This window comes from Morchella importuna (assembly GCF_003444635.1).
Source record: "Morchella importuna strain M04M26 chromosome Unknown Morimp01GS039, whole genome shotgun sequence".
Taxonomy (NCBI): domain Eukaryota; kingdom Fungi; phylum Ascomycota; class Pezizomycetes; order Pezizales; family Morchellaceae; genus Morchella; species Morchella importuna.
This window is the reverse complement of record NW_025763436.1, coordinates 249,598-274,355: the sequence shown is the minus strand read 5'-3', so window position 1 is coordinate 274,355 and position 24,758 is coordinate 249,598. Positions and strand designations below refer to the sequence as shown.

At 47.6% G+C, this 24,758-nt stretch overlaps 4 protein-coding genes across 4 annotated transcripts; 3 read left to right on the top strand and 1 right to left on the bottom strand.

Annotated features, from left to right (window-relative positions):
- Window positions 1–1,731: 1,731 nt before the first annotated feature.
- LAJ45_09836 (uncharacterized protein) lies at window positions 1,732–3,114 on the top strand (the record flags this gene model as incomplete). Its single annotated transcript, XM_046119375.1, has 1 exon — window positions 1,732–3,114. The coding sequence occupies one exon, from the start codon at window positions 1,732–1,734 to the stop codon at window positions 3,112–3,114; it is 1,383 nt and encodes a 460-aa protein (XP_045967450.1).
- Window positions 3,115–6,041: 2,927 nt separating this feature from the next.
- Window positions 6,042–6,938, top strand: LAJ45_09835 (uncharacterized protein; the record flags this gene model as incomplete). The annotated part of the gene is made up of 1 exon (XM_046119374.1): window positions 6,042–6,938. The coding sequence occupies one exon, from the start codon at window positions 6,042–6,044 to the stop codon at window positions 6,936–6,938; it is 897 nt and encodes a 298-aa protein (XP_045967449.1).
- A 1,711-nt stretch (window positions 6,939–8,649) lies between these two features.
- Window positions 8,650–13,712, bottom strand: LAJ45_09834 (uncharacterized protein; the record flags this gene model as incomplete). The annotated part of the gene is made up of 6 exons (XM_046119373.1): window positions 8,650–10,397; window positions 10,476–10,800; window positions 10,864–11,385; window positions 11,440–11,918; window positions 12,170–13,313; window positions 13,524–13,712. 6 exons carry the CDS (start codon window positions 13,710–13,712, stop codon window positions 8,650–8,652), a joined length of 4,407 nt encoding a protein of 1,468 aa, XP_045967448.1.
- A 928-nt stretch (window positions 13,713–14,640) lies between these two features.
- Window positions 14,641–23,272, top strand: LAJ45_09833 (uncharacterized protein; the record flags this gene model as incomplete). Its single annotated transcript, XM_046119372.1, has 8 exons — window positions 14,641–16,318; window positions 16,530–21,690; window positions 21,751–21,992; window positions 22,055–22,329; window positions 22,386–22,514; window positions 22,582–22,834; window positions 22,907–23,066; window positions 23,143–23,272. The coding sequence occupies 8 exons, from the start codon at window positions 14,641–14,643 to the stop codon at window positions 23,270–23,272; spliced, it is 8,028 nt and encodes a 2,675-aa protein (XP_045967447.1).
- Window positions 23,273–24,758: the final 1,486 nt, after the last annotated feature.

Here is a 24,758-nt window from a genome sequence, read left to right as displayed (position 1 = left end):
GCAACCTTTTTGCGGTACGTATATTGATTAAATACATACATATCGATACGTGTGATATTTATATGAGTACGGCACTGCACTACGCAGTATCTGCAAAAAACTTATCGATGGTGCGGCTTTTGCTTGATGAGGGGGCCGATGTCTCCTTTCAGGATAGACATGGAGATACTGCGTTACATATGGCAATTCTAGGCTCGAGATCTCTCGTCCGTATATGTGATAAATCCATATATTATGTTGGAGACACGTGCACATATCAATCTTTAATAGATAGACGTGGCGATATGGGGACTGGGCCTAACGATATATGTGGAGATGCCGATGCTTTGATGGATCCTTTACCAGTTGTCAAGTTATTGCTGGAGTATGGGGCCAAACCCAATGTTACGAATGGCACCGGGTACAGTGCGCTGCACAGCGTGAAATTTGCACAACATTCACAACATTCACACGAATCGATGGCGCGGCTTTTGCTTGATAAGGGGGCTAGTCCCAGCTCGCCATGCGGTTGGGCTTATGTTTCGCACCGGCAAAGGGTACGAACTGCTAGTACTCAAACCCTTAGTACTAGCTAGCGGATGCGGTCACAAACCGTCGCCCGTATCCCTCAATGCAAAGTCTCTAATATCCCATTTCAGTTATCCATCACTTTCTGTCAAGGATAATTAAAGCTAACGGAAAGATAATTATAGCCATCCCAAGATGAGGCGAAGACAAGTCTGGCCATGTTAGCTACCTGTAGGTATTTGTATGCATGTAAATTACAAAGTAACTCATCTTGGCACGCGAGTGATAATACATGATTCCGAAAACCCTTTGTTCTGGTTTTTGTATAACCTGGAGTATAGTACTTTATCATTTTATTATTTAACTCTGTGGTCGGTCGTGGTTGGGTGAGTTGTATGATACCAATATTGCCCGCGAGTTGCGTCTCATTATTTCGAAAACCCACAACCCCACAATATTCCCATAAAACCCGTACCCATTAGCCCAAACACGAGCCATAACTATCACCATCATTATAGCTACATAATATTGCCAAATACAAAAGTCTTGATATATTTTTCCGTAACTTCCCTTTAGCATGTGCTAGGCGTATCCCGATGCCAGCCGGAGCGGCTAAAACAACCCCATATTGGCCATCTTTGTAGAGCTATTAAAGTCACCTACTCCGTGCGGATTGACGTATGGGAGCCAAGAGAAGAATCACTGGTACGTACCGGCTCGTAGGATAAATACGGTAGACCAGTAATTAACAGATGGGTGTAAATGAGTCTTATAGATGCGTACATTGTGTTGCACTGCATTTGAATAAAAGCTGCTATCTACATGTATATGTAGAATGGATATATAGCCATTCGATTCTATAGCGGTTTCCAGCATATCTGCTTCCTATATTAGCCTCTGTATTATAAAGTCGGAAGCACCCACACACCCGACCACCTCACAACGCTCAAACACAATCCATCACTCGAGCCAATGCTGCTGAATCAGCCCCAAGCCTACAATCAATAGTAAGTAGAGATAAGATAAGATAAGATAAGATGTGCACCTCATCCCATCCCACTTCCCCCAAAAAACCCCACACCCGGGATCTGACATCTTTCGATCGCCATTGCAACCTCCAAGTCCACCCCCTCCAATGGAAATGGGATAACCAAGGGACGGAAACGCACCTAGACCAACCGAAAAGAATACCAACCACCTTTGATCCAGTCTCCGCTCCTCTCAATGGTGCTGCGTCTGCCCCCCCGGGCGCCAGCGCCATCAATCTGCCTCAGCTGTCTCTTCCAATTGCGCCAAAGCTCCCTCCCCCGCAGGTCCCTCTCCACACTGGTCCAGCAGCAACCTGTAAAGCCTCTGCGCGCCGCCCAAGTTCCCTGGAAGCCCAGCTACTTCCTCTCTAACCGCTCCCTCTCTGACGACGCCGCCCCCACCACCCCCCCGCAGCTGCTCCCCCACCGCCGCCGCCAACAACTTCACAAGACCCTCGAGAACGCCGATGATCCCAATGCTCCCCTCCCCCCAGATGCGTCGAGCCTGCTCTCCACATCCTCGGCGTCTTCGCCTACGGGCTCACTAAAGCGCCTCCTATACCCGTACCTAGCACTCTCAAAGCCGCGTCTCACCGTGCTTGTAGTCCTCTCCGCAATGGCCCCCTACGCCCTGTACCCCACGGATCCGCTTCTCGCAACAACCACCGCCCCAACTCTCTCCGCGCTCACACTCACCTTTCTCACCATCGGCACCACGCTCTCCTCCGCCTCCGCAAACGCCTTCAACATGTACCTCGAGCCCGAGCATGACCGCAAGATGTCGCGCACGCGCAACCGCCCCCTTGTCCGGGGGCTCATCAAGCCCGCGCAGGCCCTCGCGTTTGCCTTTGGCACTGGCATCATCGGCACGACCGCCCTCTACTTCGGCGTCAACCCGACCGTTGCAGCTCTGGGCGCCGCAAATATTGTGCTCTACGCCGCCGTGTATACGCCTATGAAGCGGCTGTCTGTGGTCAATACGTGGGTTGGCGCTATAGTCGGTGGTATCCCGCCACTCATGGGGTGGGCCGCTGCTGCGGGCGCTGGAAGCGTCGAGGGTGCTGGCGTGTGGGAAAATCTTGCGCACCCGGGTGGGTGGCTATTGGCGGGACTGCTGTTTGCGTGGCAGTTCCCGCACTTCAATTCGTTGAGTTGGACGATACGTGAGGAGTATCGGGCCGCGGGGTACCAGATGCTGGCGTGGAAGTATCCGAAGCTGAACGGGCGGGTGGCGTTGAGGTACAGTTTGTTATTTTTCCCCATCTGTGTGGGGTTGTGGATGGCAGGGGTTGTGGACGCGGGGTTTGTGGTGGATAGTTCGGTGGTAAATGGGTGGTTGGTGAGGGAGGCATGGAGGTTTTATAAGAAGGCCGGGGAGGGCGGAACGGCGAAGAAGTTGTTTTGGGCTAGTGTGTGGCATCTGCCAGTGGTGATGGGACTTGCGATGGTGCATAAGGCGGGCTTGTGGAGGGGCATGTGGGAGTGGGCGGTGGGTAGGGAGGAAGAGGACGAGTATGAGTATGAGGATGAGGAAGAGGAGCAGCAGGCGGCAGCGACAGTGGCCATGAGGACTAAGTGAGGTGTAGATGACCTCTTATTTTTTTAGTTGTAGTTAGTATTATTGTAAATAAAAATAAAATAGAGTAGGGAGTAGATCGACTGTTGTAGTGAATAACACATGCTAGTTATACCAATCGTTTGGCACCTTTTAGTATGCTGCCGCCAAGTTTAGTCTCTTCCTCAACTTCGAAAATTATTCTTTAGCACAACATCCGAGTATTAACATATCTTAGATGAAGCTTCTTTTATGAACATGAGAGAACACACCAAATCTCCTCAGAGCATGTCCGAAACCACTGATAGTAATCTACTTTTTTGAACTCAACTTGTGATCTGATGCCCCAAGATTCCAAAACATTGATAAGGCACATTGTATCGTTAAGTTGGGAGGGGCGACCCTGCGTGATATAACTCCAAAGCTCACTAGAGAATGATCTCTTCCTGGGGTTCAGGTATAGATGTAGGTTGGGTCCTTCCCTATCCAAAATGTACACCTAGTCCATAAGGGCTGGAAATCGATATTTTTCTCCAGCTGGCGTAGCCAGCATATTCGCCCCAGTGCCATGAAGCATGCGGTACGATACTACCACTACGCTACACATGAAGTAGAGTAGTCGGGGGCCCGAAATCAACTCATGCATGTGGATGATGAGTATCTGTGATTAAAAGGTGTAGAGTCACTTAAAACACCCAAATTTTAGTGGTCGTTCCAGACATCTGTTTGTGTGGGTGTACATGTGACTCACTAGGCTTGAAGGAGAACTCATACGATGATCAAGAAACTGCTTACTCCCACGTGGAATCTCCACAATTAAGCTTCCGACCACTAGTTAGACCACCCCTGATTCGTAGTTATAGCCGGTGCTAGACAACCAACTACTGCCCGATCGCAAGTTAACTATAATCCAAACGTGGTAGCAAATCCGCCGAGGGCTCCAGCCACGACCACTTGAGACCCATATAGTTTCCATCGTGAATCTTAGATGTGCAAATGTACGATCCATAACTTTCATCAGAGAGTTCTGCTTTTGTGTGAGAGGGAGACTTGGTCGGGCCTGCTAGACTAGTAGACGTCACCGAGCGGTTCTCTACGATGGTCTGAGTGCAATTTATACACTCCCCCTCCCGCCTGTTGCCTCTGTCCGTGCGGTGTATCGATTGACTGGCTGTGTTGGGGATCTATTAGAAAACAAAGATTATCAGCGGGGAGAGACTTTTGGGTATATACTGGTTGAGAAATTTCGAACCCAAATACCATATGTCTCCTAGCTCGATGTAGAGAAGCACGAGGAGAGGACTTGCTTTGAGACAAAACAAAACGGAAGGCTTCTTGGACTTTGAAGACCAAGGCCTAGTATTTGTAACATAAGTTTAAATTTATTTCGACAGCCGTAACCCGGCAGTGGTTGATATTTGAGACTGAGTGAGTAATGTCCGAGATTGATGTGGATGTAATATCTCCACTCCCCGAGTTTTCCCATCGTGGCTTACTTGTCGATAATTCCAAGAAGAGTCTCAAAACGAGTTGAGAAAGGCTAGCTGTTCTGGAGCGGGGCTGCGTTTTGGAGCGGGGCTGCGTTTTGGGTGCTCATGGAGTTGTATGTTCCAATACAATGGTAATGGCGAGACCAGGCTATTGGAAGCGAAGGAAGATGATAATGTTAGCTTTATAAGACGTGATTAGAGGCAGATCTTTATGCCACGTACCTCTTGCCATGAGTCCACAGCTCATGTAGTATACGTGATTGACAGTCACGAAGGTCAGCTCGGGACTTGGAGATTCTTTGATGGCCTCTCGCTAGGCGAGGACTTTCTTGAAGAGCGAGAGCTGAAGTGTACAGGAGGGCTTTGGCAGAGCACGTGTAGTTTCTGTATGCGTAGTTGCGAATGGGTACCTGCGCACGGCGTCGAACCCGGTATTGCATCTTCGAGCACCATATTCCCCCGCCTCCATCTCGAACTCCCCACCTCCCCCGCCTCAATCTTATCTACTACTTTTCAAAATTTAAAACTATACGGGCTAATGGTATTTAACTCCCTCTCCCTCGATAGGGGAAACTCACCACAAATTCCCCGCGCGCGCGCGGCCAAAAAACACCTTTCTCGACGAGCTTACAGCCAATCACCCATCCGTCTCCCTCCCCCTCCTCCGTCTTCATCTGCTCTCTCCGCTCGAATAAACGCATTGCTGAGATCCACCCGTTCCTAAAAGTACCAGACACCATGTAATGAGCAATGGAACTAAAGTCTCAGTATTACGTAACTCCGACATGTGCGATCACTCGCGGAAAATTTATCATTGACACCAACCTATTTTTCCCCCGGTTACTTTATGTGGCTCTCTGTGCTCAGGGCGATTGTTCGGTGATGTGGGGATATGAGAATAAGGGTGAGTGAAGATAGAGGCGTAGTTGTAGTGTAGGATGTGTGTGTTGGTGGTGGTGGTGGGGTGGTCATGGTCAACCTTCGATCGCAGTATGGGCATGGGATCACAATACGAGAGACGCAAAACTCAGAAATATTGTCGAAGGACATGTACTGCCTCTCACGAGCCTCAAGATGAGAGAGGGCTGGTGGATAACAGAGTGGATAAGAACACAGTACGAGCCTGATAAGAACGGAGAGCCCGCTAGTCCCAAAGCTCCCCAAGATTGACCCAACTTATCTATCGATTCCTCTCTCTCACCAGCGGCCCCCTCCCACAGCCCCAAATAATTCTATCTGCCCTCCTGTCCTTCTCCCTCCCTTATCTCTCTTTCTCTTGGCTTAACCCAGCCCTAACGCCCCGCCCCAGAAAAAAGTCTCCCCACACAAATCCGTACAAATCCGCACAAATCCACTGGTCCATCCAAGTCAACCACCACCATCCTCCACAATTTCCCAAAAATATCCCCCATCATCACCAAAAATTCTACCCCACCTGCTTCTTCATCTCCTATCATCAAAATGTCCTCCACTTCTTTGACCTCCCACCCAAACACCGGTATTGTCCCGACCCGGGACAGCCTCGAAATTAATATTGCTATCACGCCTGTCCGCCGCACCCGTAGGCCCGTGGCCGTTAGCCCTGGGAGTGAAAACATGCCAATTTCTGAGATCAATACACCCCAGCGTTCGGCTCTAGCCCGTAACAACCCTTACAACCACTTCCTCTATCCCAGTGACGGCACTGACCCTGCCTCCCCAATTAACGCCGCTGCATCCATCGACGCCGCTGCGTCTAACACCGGTGTTACTACAATTATTACTGGCGGTACTGCTACTGCCACTACCACTGGAACCACCAGCGCTGCAGCCCTCGGCCTTGCCGATAGCATTAAACAAGGAATTAAGGACCTCATTAAATCACCCATTGAGGCCATGAAGCGTCAAACTAAAAATTGGAAACGAGAGGCAACCGCCACTCAGAAGACCAATATCGCCGAGAACAAACGTCAACGCGAAGTTGACGCTGCACCCGCCAATAGTATTACTAAGGGCTCCGGCGGGGATGACGTTGCGACTCAAGCTACAATGCAAGCCGCGCACGGGGCTATCGCGGACCAGCCGGCGGGCAATCAACTCGGGGAATCATCCTCCCCTGCAACCGCCACCACCGCTACCGCCAATGTTCCCGCTGCGAGCGCTGTAGACACCACTACTGGCACAGTCAACAACACCAACTTCAGGAGCATCCTCGATATTGATCTTTATGCAAAGGTCAAGGCCGCCATGGCCAAAAGGAGGTGGAGCGCCAATCATAAACGGTTCGAGAAAACTATGGCTAAGAGAGGGGCAGCCTCCAACGGCGGAAAGTGCACCAGCAACAATCAAAAGGAACCTAAGCGCCCCCACACCGCCTAGTCTCCGCTCTCCGCCGCGCGTAGCTAGCCCGATTCGAGTTTTACCAGGCTTCCCTTTACCGGGCCGTTAAGTTTTCATTTTAAATACCCGATTTCGTTTTTTCCTTGTCTTGTATGGGTCTTCTTCGGCTGCCATAGTACAGTCAGTCATTCAGTCTGCTGTCTGTCTGTCTGTCTATCAGCCAAGCTAGTAGTAGTCCCTTAGTCGTTCGCATAGTGTAGTGTAATAAATCTCTACATTACCAGGTCACGTCATGTTTTCTCACTCGCAGTACTAGTAGCGTCTTCTCTAGCGTGTTTTTTTTTTTCTCTCTCTCTTTTATAGTGTCTTTTATAGTGTCTTTTTTGATCTTGTACCCATCAACGCGCCGTTGGTGCAGGGGTAGCATAGTTGCCTTCCATGATTCCCGTTTTCGGATTTCACTGATAGCAACTGGGAAGGGTTCGAGTCCCTTACGGCGCATTCTTCTTTTGCTCTTTTGGTGGTGATGTCTTCTGTTTTGAACTTGCATGGTGCTTTTGTCAGTGTTGGTATTTTTTCTTGAATCGCTTCACTTCGCTTCGGTTATGTGTTTAGCATCTCTCTGGCTTTCTCTTTCCCTTTCTTTTTCTGGGGCGTTTTTTTTTTTTTAACGGCGGGGCGTGTATTCGTGGAGTGTTCTGTAATCTACGTGGTTAATTGGTATTGTAATACGGTGAATACAAGTATTTATCCTCCGTCCGCAAATCTACGGCCGACTCCAGGGCTAAGTATTGCCAGGTTACAAAAATAACTACGCACCCCGCATAGCAACCAGACACGAGTCTCAATCCGTTTCATTCCGGCCATGGACAAGAGTACTACATATAGTTCTCTCTCTCTAGATTCATAGATATAGAACCATCTTTCTCATATCTATTGTGACTGTCGAAATATACCTACTCTGACGGTTGGTGGTTGCCGTTGGTGCGTAGTTATTTTTGTAACCCGACAATACTTTTAAAGTGATATATTACAGCCCGCCGATGTTCAAAAAACCCAGCAGACGAAGAAAAAAATGTTTCCTCAAGTTTACCTGTCATTTCTATTTGGAAGCCTAAGATCAGAGCCCGCTGCGGGTTTACAAAGTAAAAAAAGAAAAAAGAAGGAAAAAAGAAAAAAACAATGGGAGACGTGACTGCGCTAGAGCAGCACATACATGATTGAGTCGGACGATAACTTGGTTTCGCATGTCGCACTCTTATTTTTTTTTTTGTCAACACAGTGTAACAACGCGCTTTCCCATGACCGAAGCTACATGCATGGTATATAAACGCCTTGATTGCATTAAATTCATCAATTGCGAGATCTCTTCTCCCCCATTTTGGGTTTTGCGCGGTGCATGCTAGGAGAACGTGCTAAGAGTGGTGAAGTAGAAGAAAAGATGTGTATATACGTAAGTAGGGAATGAAATACAAGAAGAAGAAAATGGGGTGGGAAAACGGGGGGGAAATGAGAAAGAAAATCAAGGAAAACGAGCCCGACGAAACTTCCCAAAACCCGAACACTAACTCCAGTACCAGTTATCCCCAGACCGACCACAACACAGTAGTACCCAGATCATATACACTTAGTTTCCCCCAAGAATCGTTACTCAAGTTAAAACAAGAAAAAGAAAGAAAAAACGAATATGGTCGTTATGGCGGGGGTGAGGGGTGCACGAGATCGATTCATTTCCACCATTCTCCACCCGTTACTCTTCATCCGGCTTATTCAACTCTGCCTTCTTCATCTTCGACTTCTCCAGCTCCTGGAAGTGCCTAAAGAGCTTCTTCATTGGCGTATCCTTATCGTGGTACCACTCAAAATCCCCTTGATTTTTCGACCCTGAGGCTTTTTTCTCCTTTTCGCTTTTCCTTTCGTTTTCCCTTTCCCTTTCCTCGAGATTGGTCTTTGTCATAGCGCGCTGAGTCTCCGCCGAGAACAATCTCTCGGAGGAAGTCTTTACCCCAAAGTACTCCTTCCTTCTCCTGTCGAGGTCATCTTTCTGGTCCGCGGTGAGCTTCTCGTAACCCGGAACATAGATATCTCGCATGCGAAGACCGGCGTAAAGTTCTGGCTTTGATTTGGGCTGAGATGGCTCAGGTGACTCCGATTCTTCATTATCAGATACCAGGTCGATGATTTCTGGGACCATTGGCATTGGCTCGTCATCATCATCGCTGAGAATGATATCTGGGAAGCCGGCCATGGGATCATCGTTGGTAAGCTCAAAGCTCTCTTCGAGGTCTTTCTCCTCAAAATCCTTTTTAACAGAGTCTTCCCTCATACAGTCCTCCATCGTAAAATCATCTTCCTCGGAATCTCCTATCTCCCCTCTCTCATCCCCCAGGTCACCCATCCCGGGGGCCTCCATCCTTGATTTTGACGATGACTCAGTTTGGGAACTTGCTGGGGCTTTGAAGTTTCTCTGCTTTTTAGAAGAAGGCAGAGTCGTGGCAGAAGTATCTTTATATGGAGACGCATCAATGCGTGGTTTCTTGGCTGCAATAACTTTTTTGGAGGGCGATGATTGAGTGCGCTTGCGGATATTTAACTGGTCGATACCTGAAGCCATTTCCTCGTCGTTGGGTCTAGACGAATTATTTGGCGTTTCAGGGCTTTGATCATCGGGATTTAACAAATTATTTTTCTCAGGAGCTTCGACCCCAGGTTTCACAGCTGGGCGTTCGTGCATTGAAGAATTTTCCCGCTCGGTCATGCCAGTAATATCGGGAGACTCTTTGTAGTCCATGAATTCCTTCTTCTGTTTTTCAAGCATATCTGTGACACTACGGGTATTGGCCGCTGCACGGATTTCTTGGGTCCCGAAATCAACTACTTTGAGAACTTTTCTCGCCTTCCTTGGGCCTGACCTGGAAACTTGTCGAGCAGCAGCAGAGTGTGATAGAATGTCATTCTCTACTCTAGTCTTGTTTCCCTCCGACGTAGCAGGCACCTCGATCTTTTGGCGTTCTTGGGCCTCGCGCATTAGTTGCTCTTGTGATCTAGCAAAGTCGTCGGGGAGACCTTTTTGGGGATCTTTTGGTTCTACGGAGAGCCAGGGAAGATCTTGTGATGACATCTGTCTTTCAGGAATAGTTACAGGCCGAGAAGTTGGGGAACCTTGAAGTACTGGACTTCGAAGCTCTTGAGAAATATGTGGTTCTTCCATGTTTGTTCCCGGTATGAGCGTTAGGTCAAGTCCTTCATCGGCGCATACAGAATGAATACGTGACTTTGATTTTGCAATTGTAGGACTCAAGTCTTTGCCCAAAACGCCGACTCCTTTTTTGTATGGTGTCTCTTCAACTTGAATTGACGGACTCGCAGTGCTGTTGATGGATGACGAAGGTAGGGCGGGGGCAACACCTCCGCCATATTTCTGGCTTTTGGAGACGTTGACTGCTTCTGGGGCGACCGAATCTAGAACTGTACTAAGGCTGTCACCTACAGCCATTGCTTCCTCATGTTAAAACACCAGATCATTATAAATTAACTGTTCCTTTGTAATTCGAATGCTGCAGGTTAGGCACTTACTCTTGTTACCCTTGGGCTCCATCATGATCCCGGCACCATCCCCGACCTGTGAAGCATCATTTCGTTTGGGTGTCTCCGCTGGTCCCGTATACGTATGTAGGATGCCGGAGCACGGATATTGCAGGTCCGAGTTATCTAGAGCCTTTGCTGTACAGTGTAGTGCCGAGTTTAGCGGCATTAGCGGAGCTTGAGGAATCTCATCCTCTTCCTCATTTTCATCTGTATTGTCGCCCAAATGTTCGGCCATGGGTAACTCAATTGATGATCCGGGTAAGGATTCTGGGATTTTGTCGTTTTCTCCGTCTGAGAGAAGCATGCCACTGAGCTGTGAGGAAGGAAGCGGTTCGTCAGTTATAGGGTGTTGGCTTAATATAGGATGATCCACTACAATACTATGTGGTGTAGCATTTTCTGCGGGAACAATATGTTCGTTGTGCTGTTGGATTTCTGTTTGCTTGGCTCCTGGGCTCGGGCTGGGTAATTTGGAAACAATGGCTCCTACCACCTCCTTTGTAGGCGCCTCAGTTACCTTGTTTCTTTCATCTTCTGACGCCAGCTGTTTGTCCCAGGCTTCATCATCAAAGCCGCCATCACCATCATAATCAGTGTCACTTTGTGCATCCTCATTCTCATCCTCATCCTGGCGTTTCTGTGGCTGTTTTCCATTCTGTTCCCACAAATTCACCTGCTGAGCTTTTAAAATACCACCAAAAACCTCGAGCCGTGTCCGTCCATTTGGATCCACCACGCCAACTGGAAGGTTGGGGTGGTTGATAAGTTCATTAATGTTCTCATCTTCCGAAGAGGGATAATCTTCATCATCTTCTGAGCGATACTCACGACGAGGGCGCTGCTTCCGGACTGCCGCCAACTTCTGTTTCTTACTGGCCTTTGCCATTCTTGAGGGTTCCTTTATTGAGTTGTTAGAAGAATTGTTACATAAAAAAGCAAATAAATATCTTACCACATTATTCGGATCTACTGGTGTTTTTTTCGAGATTCCATTTGCTGCACGTGTGACCCGTTTGGCCTTAAATTCATACCTTTCATATGTTTCCTCGCTTTGTTGAGTACATGGGATTACATGTTCTTCCTCGACTCCTTGTACGGATATTTGGCTAGGTTGATTAAAACTACCATTGTTGCTTCTCACTTCGGCATCTGCAGAATTCGCTTTCTTGTTCAACCCTCCAGCAAGCGGAGATTGAGTACCAGAACGAAAACTGCTATCAGGTGCCGCGTTCATACCTCTCAAGGGGGAATTTACAGAACTAGACGGCCATGAAACTTGCGTACTGCCGGAGGAAGAGACTGGAGATCTAACGGGGGGCACAATAACTTGAATGTTTGATTTACGCGGTGGATGTGATTTTGGCACAAGTTGATCTTTGGAGACGAAATCGTAACCGGAGACATGGTGCCTATTTGTGTATGGATACCAAGCTACGAAGGAATTAGTAAATCTCTGAAAAGACAGGTTTTTAAGTTGGGTCTTTTGATTATAAAATGCAAAATAATTCATTCAACACTTGGTAAGTGACGTTCCATGGTGGGGGAGCAATTTGAATACAATGATATAGTGATACAAAACTACCCCAAGATACCAACCTAGCTACATTATCTATGTAACAACAGTACCAAAGACATATATAGAAAAGACAATGACCGGTAGAATAATTCAGGAAGACACTCACATTCAGGCCGATTTAATATCTCTAGCTGATCGTCAGGAATTATAGTCTGAGATAGTGTGACTTGCTCCATTTTGTCCCAACCCGGTGACTTTTTTCTACCCTTTCTTCCTACACCTGAACTTGTGAAAGATGCGGAAAGGTCGCCTCGCTTTCGCTTGCTTCGATTATTACTTTTTTGGGATTGATCCTTTGAATCCCCTTCCCAGCTAACGGCCGAGCTAACAAAAGGTCCCTCGGAATCAGACCCATCAGCATAATTGATAAATTTCGGTTCTGTATTGAGGCTCTTTGTCTGTTCTGCATTTTTCCTTGCATGGTGTGCATGTGGTTTCGGTGTCTTTTTTTTCCTTTGAGCCGAAGTCCCTAAAGACCCCCGGGTCGGGCTTTGGGGGTGGTTTGCGCCTGGTTTCTTCTTTTGACTTTTACGCTCAGGAAACTGGAGATCATCAAACGTATTCAGATGATCTGCATGGGCTTGAGTTGTGAATAGCAGCTGCGAAACGTCTTGTAAGCTGACATCGCCACGTTGTGATCGTATTTCGTCAGTTTCGTCATCTGGGCTCTCATCACCTGTCGACACCTTTGAGGACGCTGATTGCTCATTCGAATTCTTCCTTGACAAAGGTACATATTGGCTCAGTGAGAACTCTCTCCCAGAGCGCGCCTTCCTCGGCAGATCCGATAGAAGTGGTTTGAGGTCCGCTTTTAAAGATACACTCCTTGGATTCCCCCTCACTTCTGAGCATTTACCAGGAAGGAATGCAAATTCCGTGATAAAAAATATTGGTTCGGGCATAGGGAATTCGGCGTCACCATTTTTATTTCCTGTTCCCGTGTCTTGTTTTATAGACTTGTCGCCCATGTTATTCTTTTGGATTTCCTTTTTGCCCGTTTTCCTACCCTGAGATGCTGGTTTATCCGCAATTTGGGACCGATATCTAACACCTTCCCAGAACAACCTTCCGTGGACCCCAGGAAAGTAGATATCGTAGGATATGACTTTTATAATACCTCCCATGATAGTCGATATCTTGGTCTTAGAGGAAGTCTCATGTTTCCGTCTAGCATCAGAGGAAATTTTGCCGGCGATTTTAACCTTCTTGTCGGTCAAGACAACAGTACAAGGATCCTCGGTGGGGTCAATCTGTAATCAATATTACAGTGTTAGAGAATACGGAGCAAACGGTGTCTGGGAAAAGAATGAAAGCTTTATGACAAAAAAATCTTAGATATCTGGTTTTTCCCCAATAATTTTACTTCGATGCGGTTGAACGAAAGTCATGTATGTTTGGTAATCATCATATGAAATGCCAGAGTTATTTGCGGGTGAGTGGAGAATATTTGGGAAACGTACTTCAATGACCTGTAATAACTTTCCAGTACCACCTGGGAGTCGCAGTTCTCCAGACGGTCCAATTGTATCGACGATTTCATCAGCTTTAAGAGACTGCGGATCCCTATCTCGATCTCGCCTTTCGAGAGCGTCGTTTAACTTCTTGGTAATGATACCTAATACCCAGGCTTCCCGAAGCGCACGAGCCATTTGAGCTGAATCTGACGTGCTATTGCATCACACGATGCTGTAGTTGATTGTTATAGCGGTAGTGGAGCTCTTACTTGGTGATTGTCGCGTCGTCCGTCGTCTACCTGAATCCTGGGCACGCCCACGCGTTATAATTAGCTCACTTTGAAAGATAACGGCTAGACGCGCTACAGGCTACATGTAGGCACCTTCAGACTACAGTAGTACTGCTAGAGTAACAAGTACATGTAGGTACATGTAAAATACACAACACCATATATCCAGTATCAGCAATTAGGGTTTTAGAAAATTTAAGAACACGTAGAGTATGTCTTTTTACTGGGAAACACATCAGTCAAGACAATGATCTTATGATCTTGAAGGCGCCTAAAGCACGTGTACGTAGCGCAGGGTTTACTTGTGTGATTATGTCAGCTCGGCATCAAAAAGCAAGCTTTTGAAGCTGGGAATCACAGCAAGGAGCCGTCATGTGCAACTCAATCTACAATCCAATAGATAACTGGCTTGGGATAACAGCCCGTGATTCGCCCTGCAGAGAGGCCTGAACTGTCATGGTACAGGCATTTTCTACCTTACCTACTCGAGCAACGTACATTCCAGAACCATATTTCTGTCCCACTATCAGTTCCGTCAACAACTTTCTGCGAGTCGGTAGTTCAGTAGCTCCCAAAGTTCTACATAGTTCTAACAGCCTAGTTGTCTTTGCTACGGGTTTTATTATACAGAGGGACCTTGTGCATCGTGAATACTGCGATTCTTAACCCGTGCCGCGACTTGCCTCATCCATCAAACAGCAGTCAAGTGAGCTTGTCTACCCCACTTCTCACCTATACTCAAACCTATACGCTCTTCACCTCCGAAGTAACCCCGTTATAAGATCTGTCTATTCGTACTGTGGCTACAAAAGCGATTTGAACCCGGGTTTCAAATGTTTTCCTTTCGGCGGGCAGAGGCGGACCCCCAATCAGCCTCAGCTATCCCGGACCATGTTATAGAGCGCCCACGACGTGGCTCGGTGATGTCGCTCTCGCAAACTTTATATTCTCTTGACTCCACGCCTCCGCCGCCAGCAGATTTAGAACAAATCCACGCCTCCTCGTCTCAAGCTCCTGGGCTTACATCGTTCTCACTCGCATCCCCACCCAGCGGTTCCACAGAACAGCTCTCATTCAACAATTTATACTCGCGAGTCAAACGTGTTGCTTCAGCGGTCAGGGATGTTGTTAGTGTTCCAGTACGTGATGGAGCTTCGAGGATGTCACTTGGCTCGATAGGCAGCGACAGGTATCAAGGACATGCAGACAGCAGAGACTCATTCATGTCTTCAGCGACAATTGATTCTGAGGATTCGAACTACCCAGTGCTACCCACATCACCTTTATCACCTATAAAATCTCAATTTGGCAAACATTCGAGGATCACCTCTTCATCCTCTCTCCAGTCATCCTCTAGAGTATCAAGTAACAACTCCATGGCGAGCACGGCCATGGCCGGGGATTATGCCCCCCCGGCTGCATTGAGGAAAGTTAACCTTCGAGCCTCAAATTCAGGAGCTCCCGTCCCCTCATTGGCTCCAATAACTGTATTCAGAGATGGGGATGGTTCTGAATTTGTTTCACTCACTAGTCCTGGACTAGGTGTGAAAGGGATGTCAGATGTCAGTCGAAAAGACAATGAGGCCAACCTTCAAAACTCGGCGAAGGAGAAAGCAGCGGGAGTTCAAAGGACAACTGTGAATGCGCTGCTCGGAGCAGCTGGAACGGTAGTAGGTGGGACGGTTGGATACCCGCCTTTACCGGTAAGTAAAACAGTTGAGGATGAAAGTGGTGCCCGAGCAGAGAATGATGAAGAGTCCAACAGCTCTGCATCAGAGGAGGATGGGGGTGCCATTAGTGATAGTAGTGACGATGATATTATTTTGCTGAACTCCAGGCTACCAGGCGGTCACGAAGGTGACAAAATCGGAACCTATGGCAGTAAGGCAATAAAGGTCGCCGGATCTTCCTCTGAGAGCCAGCCAGTTTCAGTCCAAAGATCTTCAAGTAAAGACATACCTGCACCGCTCAATATTAATAATTCCAATCATTTACCCCCTTCCACGACCGGTAGCGATGTAGCTAGCGGAACATCATTAGAGTCAAACGCTGCCTCATTTGTAAACAACCGTCTTCAATCCCCGGGCACAAGTCCATCAGCCATCAAATCCGCTATTAATTTACCACCGAAGGGTGACAAAAATTCGCCATCCTCAAATCAACAAACAAATGTCCCTGGAAAATCTTCCCTGCCGCCACCAAATTCCCCCATGGCTGGAAGTGGAGAAACTGCCAGAAAGCAAAGACCAACAGTATCAAAAATCAGTACAGATCAAGCCAGTCTACTTCCAGGGTTCTCTGTTACTCGTGAGGCAAGCTCAGAGTCAGGATCCAGTCAGGGCGCGACTTCAACGGCAGATGTCGGGAAACATAGTGGGGGCTCTTCAATGTATCAATATAGGGAAGGCTTTCAAGATGGAATGGTCAATGGGGGTAACACAGGCCCAAATGGGGGTGTGGGAACAGGAAATTCAGAAGCTGTCAGCCAAGCTTTGAGACAACTTAGAATGGGTAACCTAACTAGCGACTTTTGGATGAAAGATGAGCTCTGCAAGGAATGCTTCTTATGCGCGAATACTTTTGGAGTTTTTCGAAGGAAACACCATTGCCGTAAGTTACTACTACTCGGTTTACTTTTGGAGAACTTCCCTTTCCTCTTCTCTCTTATTCTATTTTTATTTACAATATTCAAAACAAAACTGATCGTAGTTTTGTTTGGTAGGACTTTGCGGTCAAATATTTTGTTCGAAGTGCACTACCTTGATATCTGGGGACAGGTTTCAACACCAAGGGTCCATGCGAGTCTGTAGTCCATGTCTCGAGATTGTCAATGAGTATCAAGACGAATCAGAATCAGAGGACGATTTCTCACCAGCATCCGTTTTCCACATCCATCAGCCAATCGACCAGCGGCACGAAATGCAGTCTGGTCCTGGGAGTGTAGTTGGTACCCCAATAGGAGGACCTATGACACCTGGTTTCAGCATGCCCAGAGAGTCACGTCCCGCAACCACGCCGTTAATGGCAATCCCAGCATCCAGAATTACTGCTGGAAGCAATCCAAATAGACGTTCTCAGATCCTCGAAATAAACGCTGAGATACCATCACCCCCTCGGCCCCCGTCCTCACGATCTGGAAAGTCGCCCATGTCGTTTTCTAGACCACTTACTGCAAATGCTTTGAAGCTCCCTCAACATGGCCACTCACATTCCCATTCACACCACCACCATCACAAACACCAGCATTCCCGCTCGCATAGATGGTTCCCGGCCGCAAACGCAAACGAACGGGCACCTTTCCACCGAAACGTGGCTGACGAACTCGGGTTACAAGGAGCCCTCCCCGCGTTTCATTCTGATAGCATCATCGATCCAGATTTGGCGCCTTACATGAGTGATGATGCTAGCGACGATGAACAAATGAGCATATTCGCAACGATCGCGCCCAAATATGGAGAGGCATTTGGGAACCTGTTTTCGACTTCTGCCGCCGGTTCACAGAGTGGTCAGGCCGGAGGCATCTCTTTGGGGTTAAACGGAGCTACTTCTACAATGTCAAAGATCAGGAGAGCTGCTAGTATTAATGGAATTAATGCACTTTTGAATGCCGGTGGTAGTGATAATGGCAAGTCCGGGTTACTGCCCCCCACTAGATCGTCTAGGAAACGCAACTCGAGCTTCCTTGGAAATATTCAGCCCCGACCAGTTACCAGAGGAAAGGGACACCGCAATCTCATGCGATCGCTAGTGGGGAGTGTCAGCGATGCGTCCGCATTTGGAGGGGCTGGGAGTAGTGCCATGCCCTCTCCTCGAGCCTCAAGAAGTGCTTCCATGCGAGGACCTCTAGCACCATCTATCGAGCTCAACACAGCGAGCTTGCAACATGTTCGAACTCTGCTTCGCCAGTTACTTGGTGACGCGAACATCAAGGAAGTGGACAAATGGGAGCGGGCACTCATGCCAATTCTACTCAAAAGTACCGATGATTTGAACCCCGACATCCGCAGTGGCGACATTATCGATATTCGCCACTATGTCAAGGTCAAGAAGATTCCTGGTGGAAAACCTGGCGATACAACTTATGTTTCTGGCGTCGTATTTACCAAGAATTTGGCGTTAAAGAGTATGCCACGGAACATAGCACATCCACGAATAGTTGTTGTCACCTTCCCGATCGAGTACCAACGACACCAACAGCAGCTCATGAGTCTCGAGCCAGTAATTGCACAAGAGAAAGACTACCTTCAGAAAATGGTTGCTCGTATAACTTCTCTAAGGCCAACGCTGCTTCTTGTTGAAAAAAACATCTCCGGTGTTGCTCTCCAACTTCTCGCGCAAGCTAATGTAGCAACAACACATCTTGTAAAGCCATCAGTAATCGAAGCTGTGGCTAGATGTGCTGGTGCAGACATTTGTTCGTCGGTTGACAAGCTACTACTTCATAATTTCCGAGTCGGCCGGTGTGCTTCCTTTGACGTCAAGACATTTGTGCATGAGGATATACCAGAAAAAAAGAAGACATTCATGTACCTTTCCGGTTGTCCAAAGGAGCTCGGCTGTACAATTGTGTTGAGGGGAGGTGATATGGAAACGCTGGCAGTCCTCAAACAAATTACGGAGATGATGATTTATGTCGTTTACAACTTAAAGCTTGAGACTTGCTTGATGCGAGATGAGTTTGTGAATATTCCCTCAAGTTCTTCCATTGCGCCTACACCAACAGTGGTTCCTACAGCAGCCCCACAAACCGACGCACCAACTGCTGCTTTCGACGACCCAGAGAAAACGCTCTCGACCGAAGATGGCCAAGAAAATCTGGCTGCATCTGAAAATCAGGAGAAGTCGCCAAATTCCAGATCGGAAGAGTCTGAGCGTATGGCAGGTGGGGTACCAGATGATATTCCCAGCCCAACTTACTATGAAGATATGGTGAAGAATCACGAGACAAAAGTTCTTTCGGCATCACCCTTTGTTAAGTACATGCAGCCATACCTTTTAATGCGAGCTAGGGAACTCGAAAGAAAATTGGTGTATCTGAAGAGACTAAGAGATAGTCAAGTGGTTGAAGATGATGAACAAACCGAGTTTGGGTCTGATGGCAGGGTTGGAGAGTTGGAAGAACATGTTGAAAACGAGAAATCCGCCGATCCAGATAAACCCGTGGAAAAGTTTGAGTTGATTCAGCCAGAGATGGTCGATGCAAATGTTAAGAACGGAACCAAAAAGATGATAGAGGTACTGCGAGCAATCCACGATGCAGAATACGACAAAGCACTTCATGTCTATGAAACCCAGAAAAAACAATGGGAGAATTACTTATCCCAATATGACGATCTGTTTGATCCCTATGCTCATCAGAATATCGCCATACTATACAGTTTGGTATGCACATTAACCACTGTTCCCTGTGAAGGGCCAGAACTTCGCAGGTTAGGGTTTTATATCCAAGGCATGGATTGGCCACTCGGCAAATCAGACTGTACACTGGGGCAATATGTTGAACTTCTCTGCAACACTGCGAATAAACAATGCGAATCGGACACCTGCGACAAGAAGATGATTGACCACCACCGATCTTATGTCCACGGCCAAGCTCGGGTCAGTGTCCTAGTAAGCGACAAAATGGCATGCCCCATCCAGGGCATGCAGGATACAATTCTTATGTGGAGTTACTGCAAAGTATGTCCGAATACTAATACCCCGGCCATCCCAATGTCCGAAAGCACCTGGAAATACTCATTCGGCAAATACCTTGAGCTTGCTTTCTGGAGTTCCGAAATGAAATTGAGGGCAGGGAATTGTCCACACGATTTGAACCGCGATCATGTTAGGTGTTTTGGCTATAGAGGCTTAACAGTGGTTTTCCAATATGATCCCATTGATTTGCTAGAGATCGTCGTCCCTCGGACGAAAATCACGTATCAGCCGGAAATTGACCTACGAATTAAGAACGAGCAGTACTTACAGCATGAAGAAAGGACGGATCGTTTCTTCTCTTCAGTAAAGTCTCGTCTAAAGAGTATCAATATAGACTCTGTGCCCGCCGATAAAATCGATGCTTGCAAAGCAGAAATCGAAACGCTCACAACCCAGGCAGAAAACGAGCATAGTTGGCTGATCAAAAAACTTCAAGAAAAGTACAACAAGTCCAAGTACTTCGAGATCATACCGCTTAATAGGGCTCTGCGAGCTTTGCAAGAAAGAGTGGTGGACTGGGATGCCAGGTTCAATGCCTTCGATAATAACTACTTTCCGTCAGAAAAAGATATCCGCAGATTGGCAACACTCCAACTCAAGAAGATATTTATTGACAACCCGTCTACGCCTAACCTACAACCCGGTGAACGCACACCAACGCCTGAAAAGGAAGATCTTGGTAAAGCTGCTTCTATTGTAGATGGGTCTGCAGAAATGGTCACCTCCCCGGCCGAGATGTCACCAAAGCAGGCACACGATGTTCTTGCGTCAGTCGTTGAAGAGGATATCGAAAATAGCAAAGGGAAGTCTGCTAAGAATGAAAAGGAGGACAGCACGGAGGATAAGGAGGATGCGCCTAGTATAACTACTGTCACGCCGGAGCCGATTTCTGGCCAGGGAGGGCTCAGCCAATTTGAAAATATGGATCACCTGACTCCCAGGCAGGAAGTCTCTCTTGAGCAAGCAGCTCTAAAGACCATATCACCGGAGCCATCCGCGCCGAATAGTCCCATAGTCCCTATCCACCCGAAGATCAGGTCTAGCCCAGCAATTGTAGAATTAGAAGGGGCGAAATCGGATAGCGATACCCCAGGCCAACCCGCAAAGAACTCTGGTTCCAGGGCATCCTTTGAGGATTCCAAGGTATCCGTTGATGGCCCCAGGGCATCCTTTGAGAGTCCTCGGACATCACTTGAGGGCTCTCGGAGATCTCTTGAGGGTTCTCGAAAATCACTTGAGGGTCCCAGAACATCTCTTGAGCGACTATCTTCAGAGCGTGAGCGACCAACTAGCCACATGTCATCAATCCCGAGGTTCGTAGATGCAAGGCGAAAACTTGTAGCACCTCCACTCAATAGGACGCAATCTACCCCACACGTACCGCAACGAAAGGGCTCAGATGGAGTTCCGTCGGGACTGAGGCCTCTAACTCATACACCATCATTTCCCCTCAAGAAACCTTCGGTTACTGAAGCTATTCGAAAGCACAATGCGGAAAAGGCAAAGTCTGGTAAGGGGCCGGAAAAGTTTCGCTTCGCTTCACTAAACAAGAAATCTCCTCAATTGAGGGACACGCAAATTCCTCGTTCAGTCCCGACGCAAAGACGCAAGGACACCAAGGTTGCAACTATAGCGAAACAAATAGAACAGCTCGAACAACTCAGTAGAGAATTTGAGAAAGAGAGGGTAAGAGAGAAACGCCTCTCTGCCGCTAAGAGGACCAGGGCACTTCCGGTAGCTACCTCTAGGCCCATAGTCGAGGTTTACCGTAACGTCGCAGAAGCCGTTGAAGAGGTTTCCGATGAGGAACCTCATGAACCTATGCCCCCTAGTCGGGAAACCAGTAATATGACTGTAAGCACGGAATCAACAATTCAAACTGAGTCTCCGCAAGAGTTTTCTACTCCCGAAATAACGATGACCCCCGAACCTGTTGAGGAGCAGATTGAGGAGTATCATGCACAACCAAATCAAATGGTCCAATCTGATGTGGACATGAGTGATGGTGAAATATCCTTTTCAAGTGATCATGAAGCCAATATCCAACCACCTATTATAGACGTGCTCCCGCCAAATCCAGATACACCTCTAATCCAAAAACATGAGAAATCGGCCTGGACAAAAATGCTCTCAAATTTCTGGGCTGAGCGGTCTGCAAGTGGATGGTCTTCACTTGAGTACCCACTGTACGTCCTCTAATCGAAATATTTTACCCTAAGTTGGCAATGCTGACTTTACGAATATAGTCATCCAACAGATCATGTTTTCAACGACTCTGATGTTATTGTCCGTGAAGATGAACCTAGCTCTCTCATTGCATTTGCTCTCAACTGTGAGGATTATGCCACCAAGCTTGATGCCATTCGTAGCGCGGATGAAGGGCCAACAAGCTCAGAGGACTGTGCTCGTCCAACTGCATTTAACGCAGATGAACATCCTGAGCTTGAAAGGTCACTACTCAGAACCACTGGGACACATCTCAAATACCGTGCGTTTCACTTCCTCCCATCATTCTGTCCCAACCAATACTGATACCATTTTATGTAACAGAGTTTCAAGAGGGTTCGGCTAAGATGTTCTGCAAAATCTTTTTTGCCGAACAGTTTGATGCGCTGCGAAGAAACTGCGGTGTTGCTGATCGATACGTTGAGTCTTTGTCGCGATGCATCAAATGGGATTCCAAGGGAGGAAAAACCAAGTCCGTTTTCCTGAAGACACAGGACGAGCGATTCGTGTTGAAGGCCTTGGCGCCAATTGAGACGGCCGCGTTTATCAAATTTGCACCTGCATATTTCCAGTTCATGGCAGAAGCATTTTTCCACGAGGTGAGTTTCGGTTGCGGTGCGCACAGACGAGTGATGGTTACTGATGAGCAAATTAGCTTCCGACTGTTATTGCCAAGATGCTGGGATTCTACCAGATCATGATCAAGAACCCGACAACGGGAATAGAAATCAAATGGGATGTTTTAGTGATGGAGAACCTTTTCTATGACCGCAAGACCACGAGGGTAAACAAGATATCAATAAGAAAAGAAAAACCTGTTTATCGACCAATCACTAACTTTCTTGTTGTAGATTTTTGATCTCAAAGGTTCCATGCGCAATCGATACATGCAGTCAACTGGCGATCAGAATGAGGTTCTCCTCGATGAGAACATGATAGAATTCATATACGAGTCGCCACTGTTTGTCAGAGAACATTCGAAGAAACTACTTCGAGCATCTCTGTGGAACGATACTTTGTTCTTATCGAGGCAGAATGTGATGGACTACTCACTAATGATTGGAATCGACGAGGTCAGGAAAGAGCTTTGCGTTGGCATCATTGGTGCGTATAACCCCCCCCTTTCTGCAAGAAGCCTTAATCATGCTCGGCAGCCTTGTCTGACAGCTACGCTAGACTGCATACGTACCTTTACGTGGGACAAGAAGCTTGAAAGCTGGGTGAAGGAAAAGGGTTTCGCAGGTGGTGGAAACAAAAAGCCAACTGTCACCAGTCCTCGAGAGTACAAACATCGGTTCCGTGAGGCTATGGAACGATACGTTCTAGAAGCGCCAAGGTTTGCCTGTTCCTAAGAAGTGTTGTTTATATTAAATTGTGCGCGAGGCTCACCGGGTGGCAAATGCATTACATAGCTGTTGGCACTTGTTTCCCACAAATTACATAGGGACGATTCCTGTTCGGCTTCACCACCCACCACAGCAAACTGCGGGCATAGAAGATAATAATAATAACAACGTTAAAGAGGACAACATTAATAATTAGCTAACTAACGGGAGCTTAAGGGATGGAATTCATTTTATTTATATTTCCTGGGGCGAAATAATAGGGCGAACGAAATCTTGTTTGGCTCATGAAAAGGGGAAATGGGAGGGAGGGAAGGGACTAATACCCTATTGTATTCTATTATTTCCATGTTTTATTTGTTTTTTGTTTCTGTTTTGTAAAAACCTGGCGTTCGGATAATAAGGCGTAGACCCTTTGGTAGGGGGAAACTTGTGTTGGGTTTTTTTTTTCTTGCTTCTAACGAATGAACGACAAATATTATGACAATGCAATGTGGACGGTATGAGACTCCAGCCGCCGCTAAATACATACCCTTCTCAACGAAAGAATGCTATGCTCATCAAGGTCCATCACTGCCGTGATTGCATACATAATATGATGACTCGAAATAAGTGAGTGATGAGTGAGCATGAGCATGGGCTTCAGCTCTCTCCTTCAGCTCTTGGTGGTTGCTGTGGACCCTGCGTCGTTGTACCTACTGCTGTGATTGGCGCCTAACCCAGCCCGCACAGCCACGCCTGCGGCGGACCCATCAGTAAGCGCACGACTACGCCCCAACCACGTCGAAGATGTTGAGAGCGCACCGCACCTTGGTGCGAACAAAACAAAAAACCCAGTTCCCCCCCTTCCCTCACCTAAGAACTCAGGGGTGAGATGAGGGAAGGAACGAAGGAAAGAAAAGGGCGGTTTCCGTTTCATACAGCCTTGACAACAGCACGCGATGTGCAATATGATCGCAGCTGCAAGGTACGGACGGTACAGTACCTCCCATCTCGTTGTCTGGACTTTGACAGGCTGAGGGTGTGCTGTGTGGCTGTGGCTGTGGTGATGATGTGAATAATTAAGGGAATGGGAAGGGCTAGGGCGCGGGAGGTAGCCAGCAGAGTTAAGTTAAGGCTGCCCTATGGCTGGTTGGCAGCTACCTACCGTACCACGGCATGGGTACATACAGGCAGACAAGACATGACAGACCAGACGTTATGAGAACATTGACACAGCCGTAAATGGGTGTTTCCAAACTGAGTTGCTCTGGTACATCTCCGGATTTGGACATTGAATGGAGGTGTTCGTGCGATTACGCTCACTCACTCCCCCCCCCCCCCCCACCATGGCCCCCCTTCGCACCCGTGAAGAAATTCGCACCCACCGCCCAGATGGGCCACTAAGCCCCCCTCCTCCGTGCTTCAGGGGAAAAGAAAGCATGGCAGATGCTGCTGATGAGGATGATATAAGAGGCGTAGTCAGTAAAAAGCTTGGATTGAGATAAAAACAAGCCTTCACCCACTATCACTCTGACTCTTCAGCAGCATCAGCATCAGCATCAGCACCAAAAGCATATAATAAGATCATACCACCACTACCACTTAGTCCCATTGAGTCTAGCAGCAGCCTCTTAAGCCTTAAAAGCCTCCCACCGCCCTACTTCAAAGACATCCTTTTTGATATCAGCTACTATTCTCTCGTC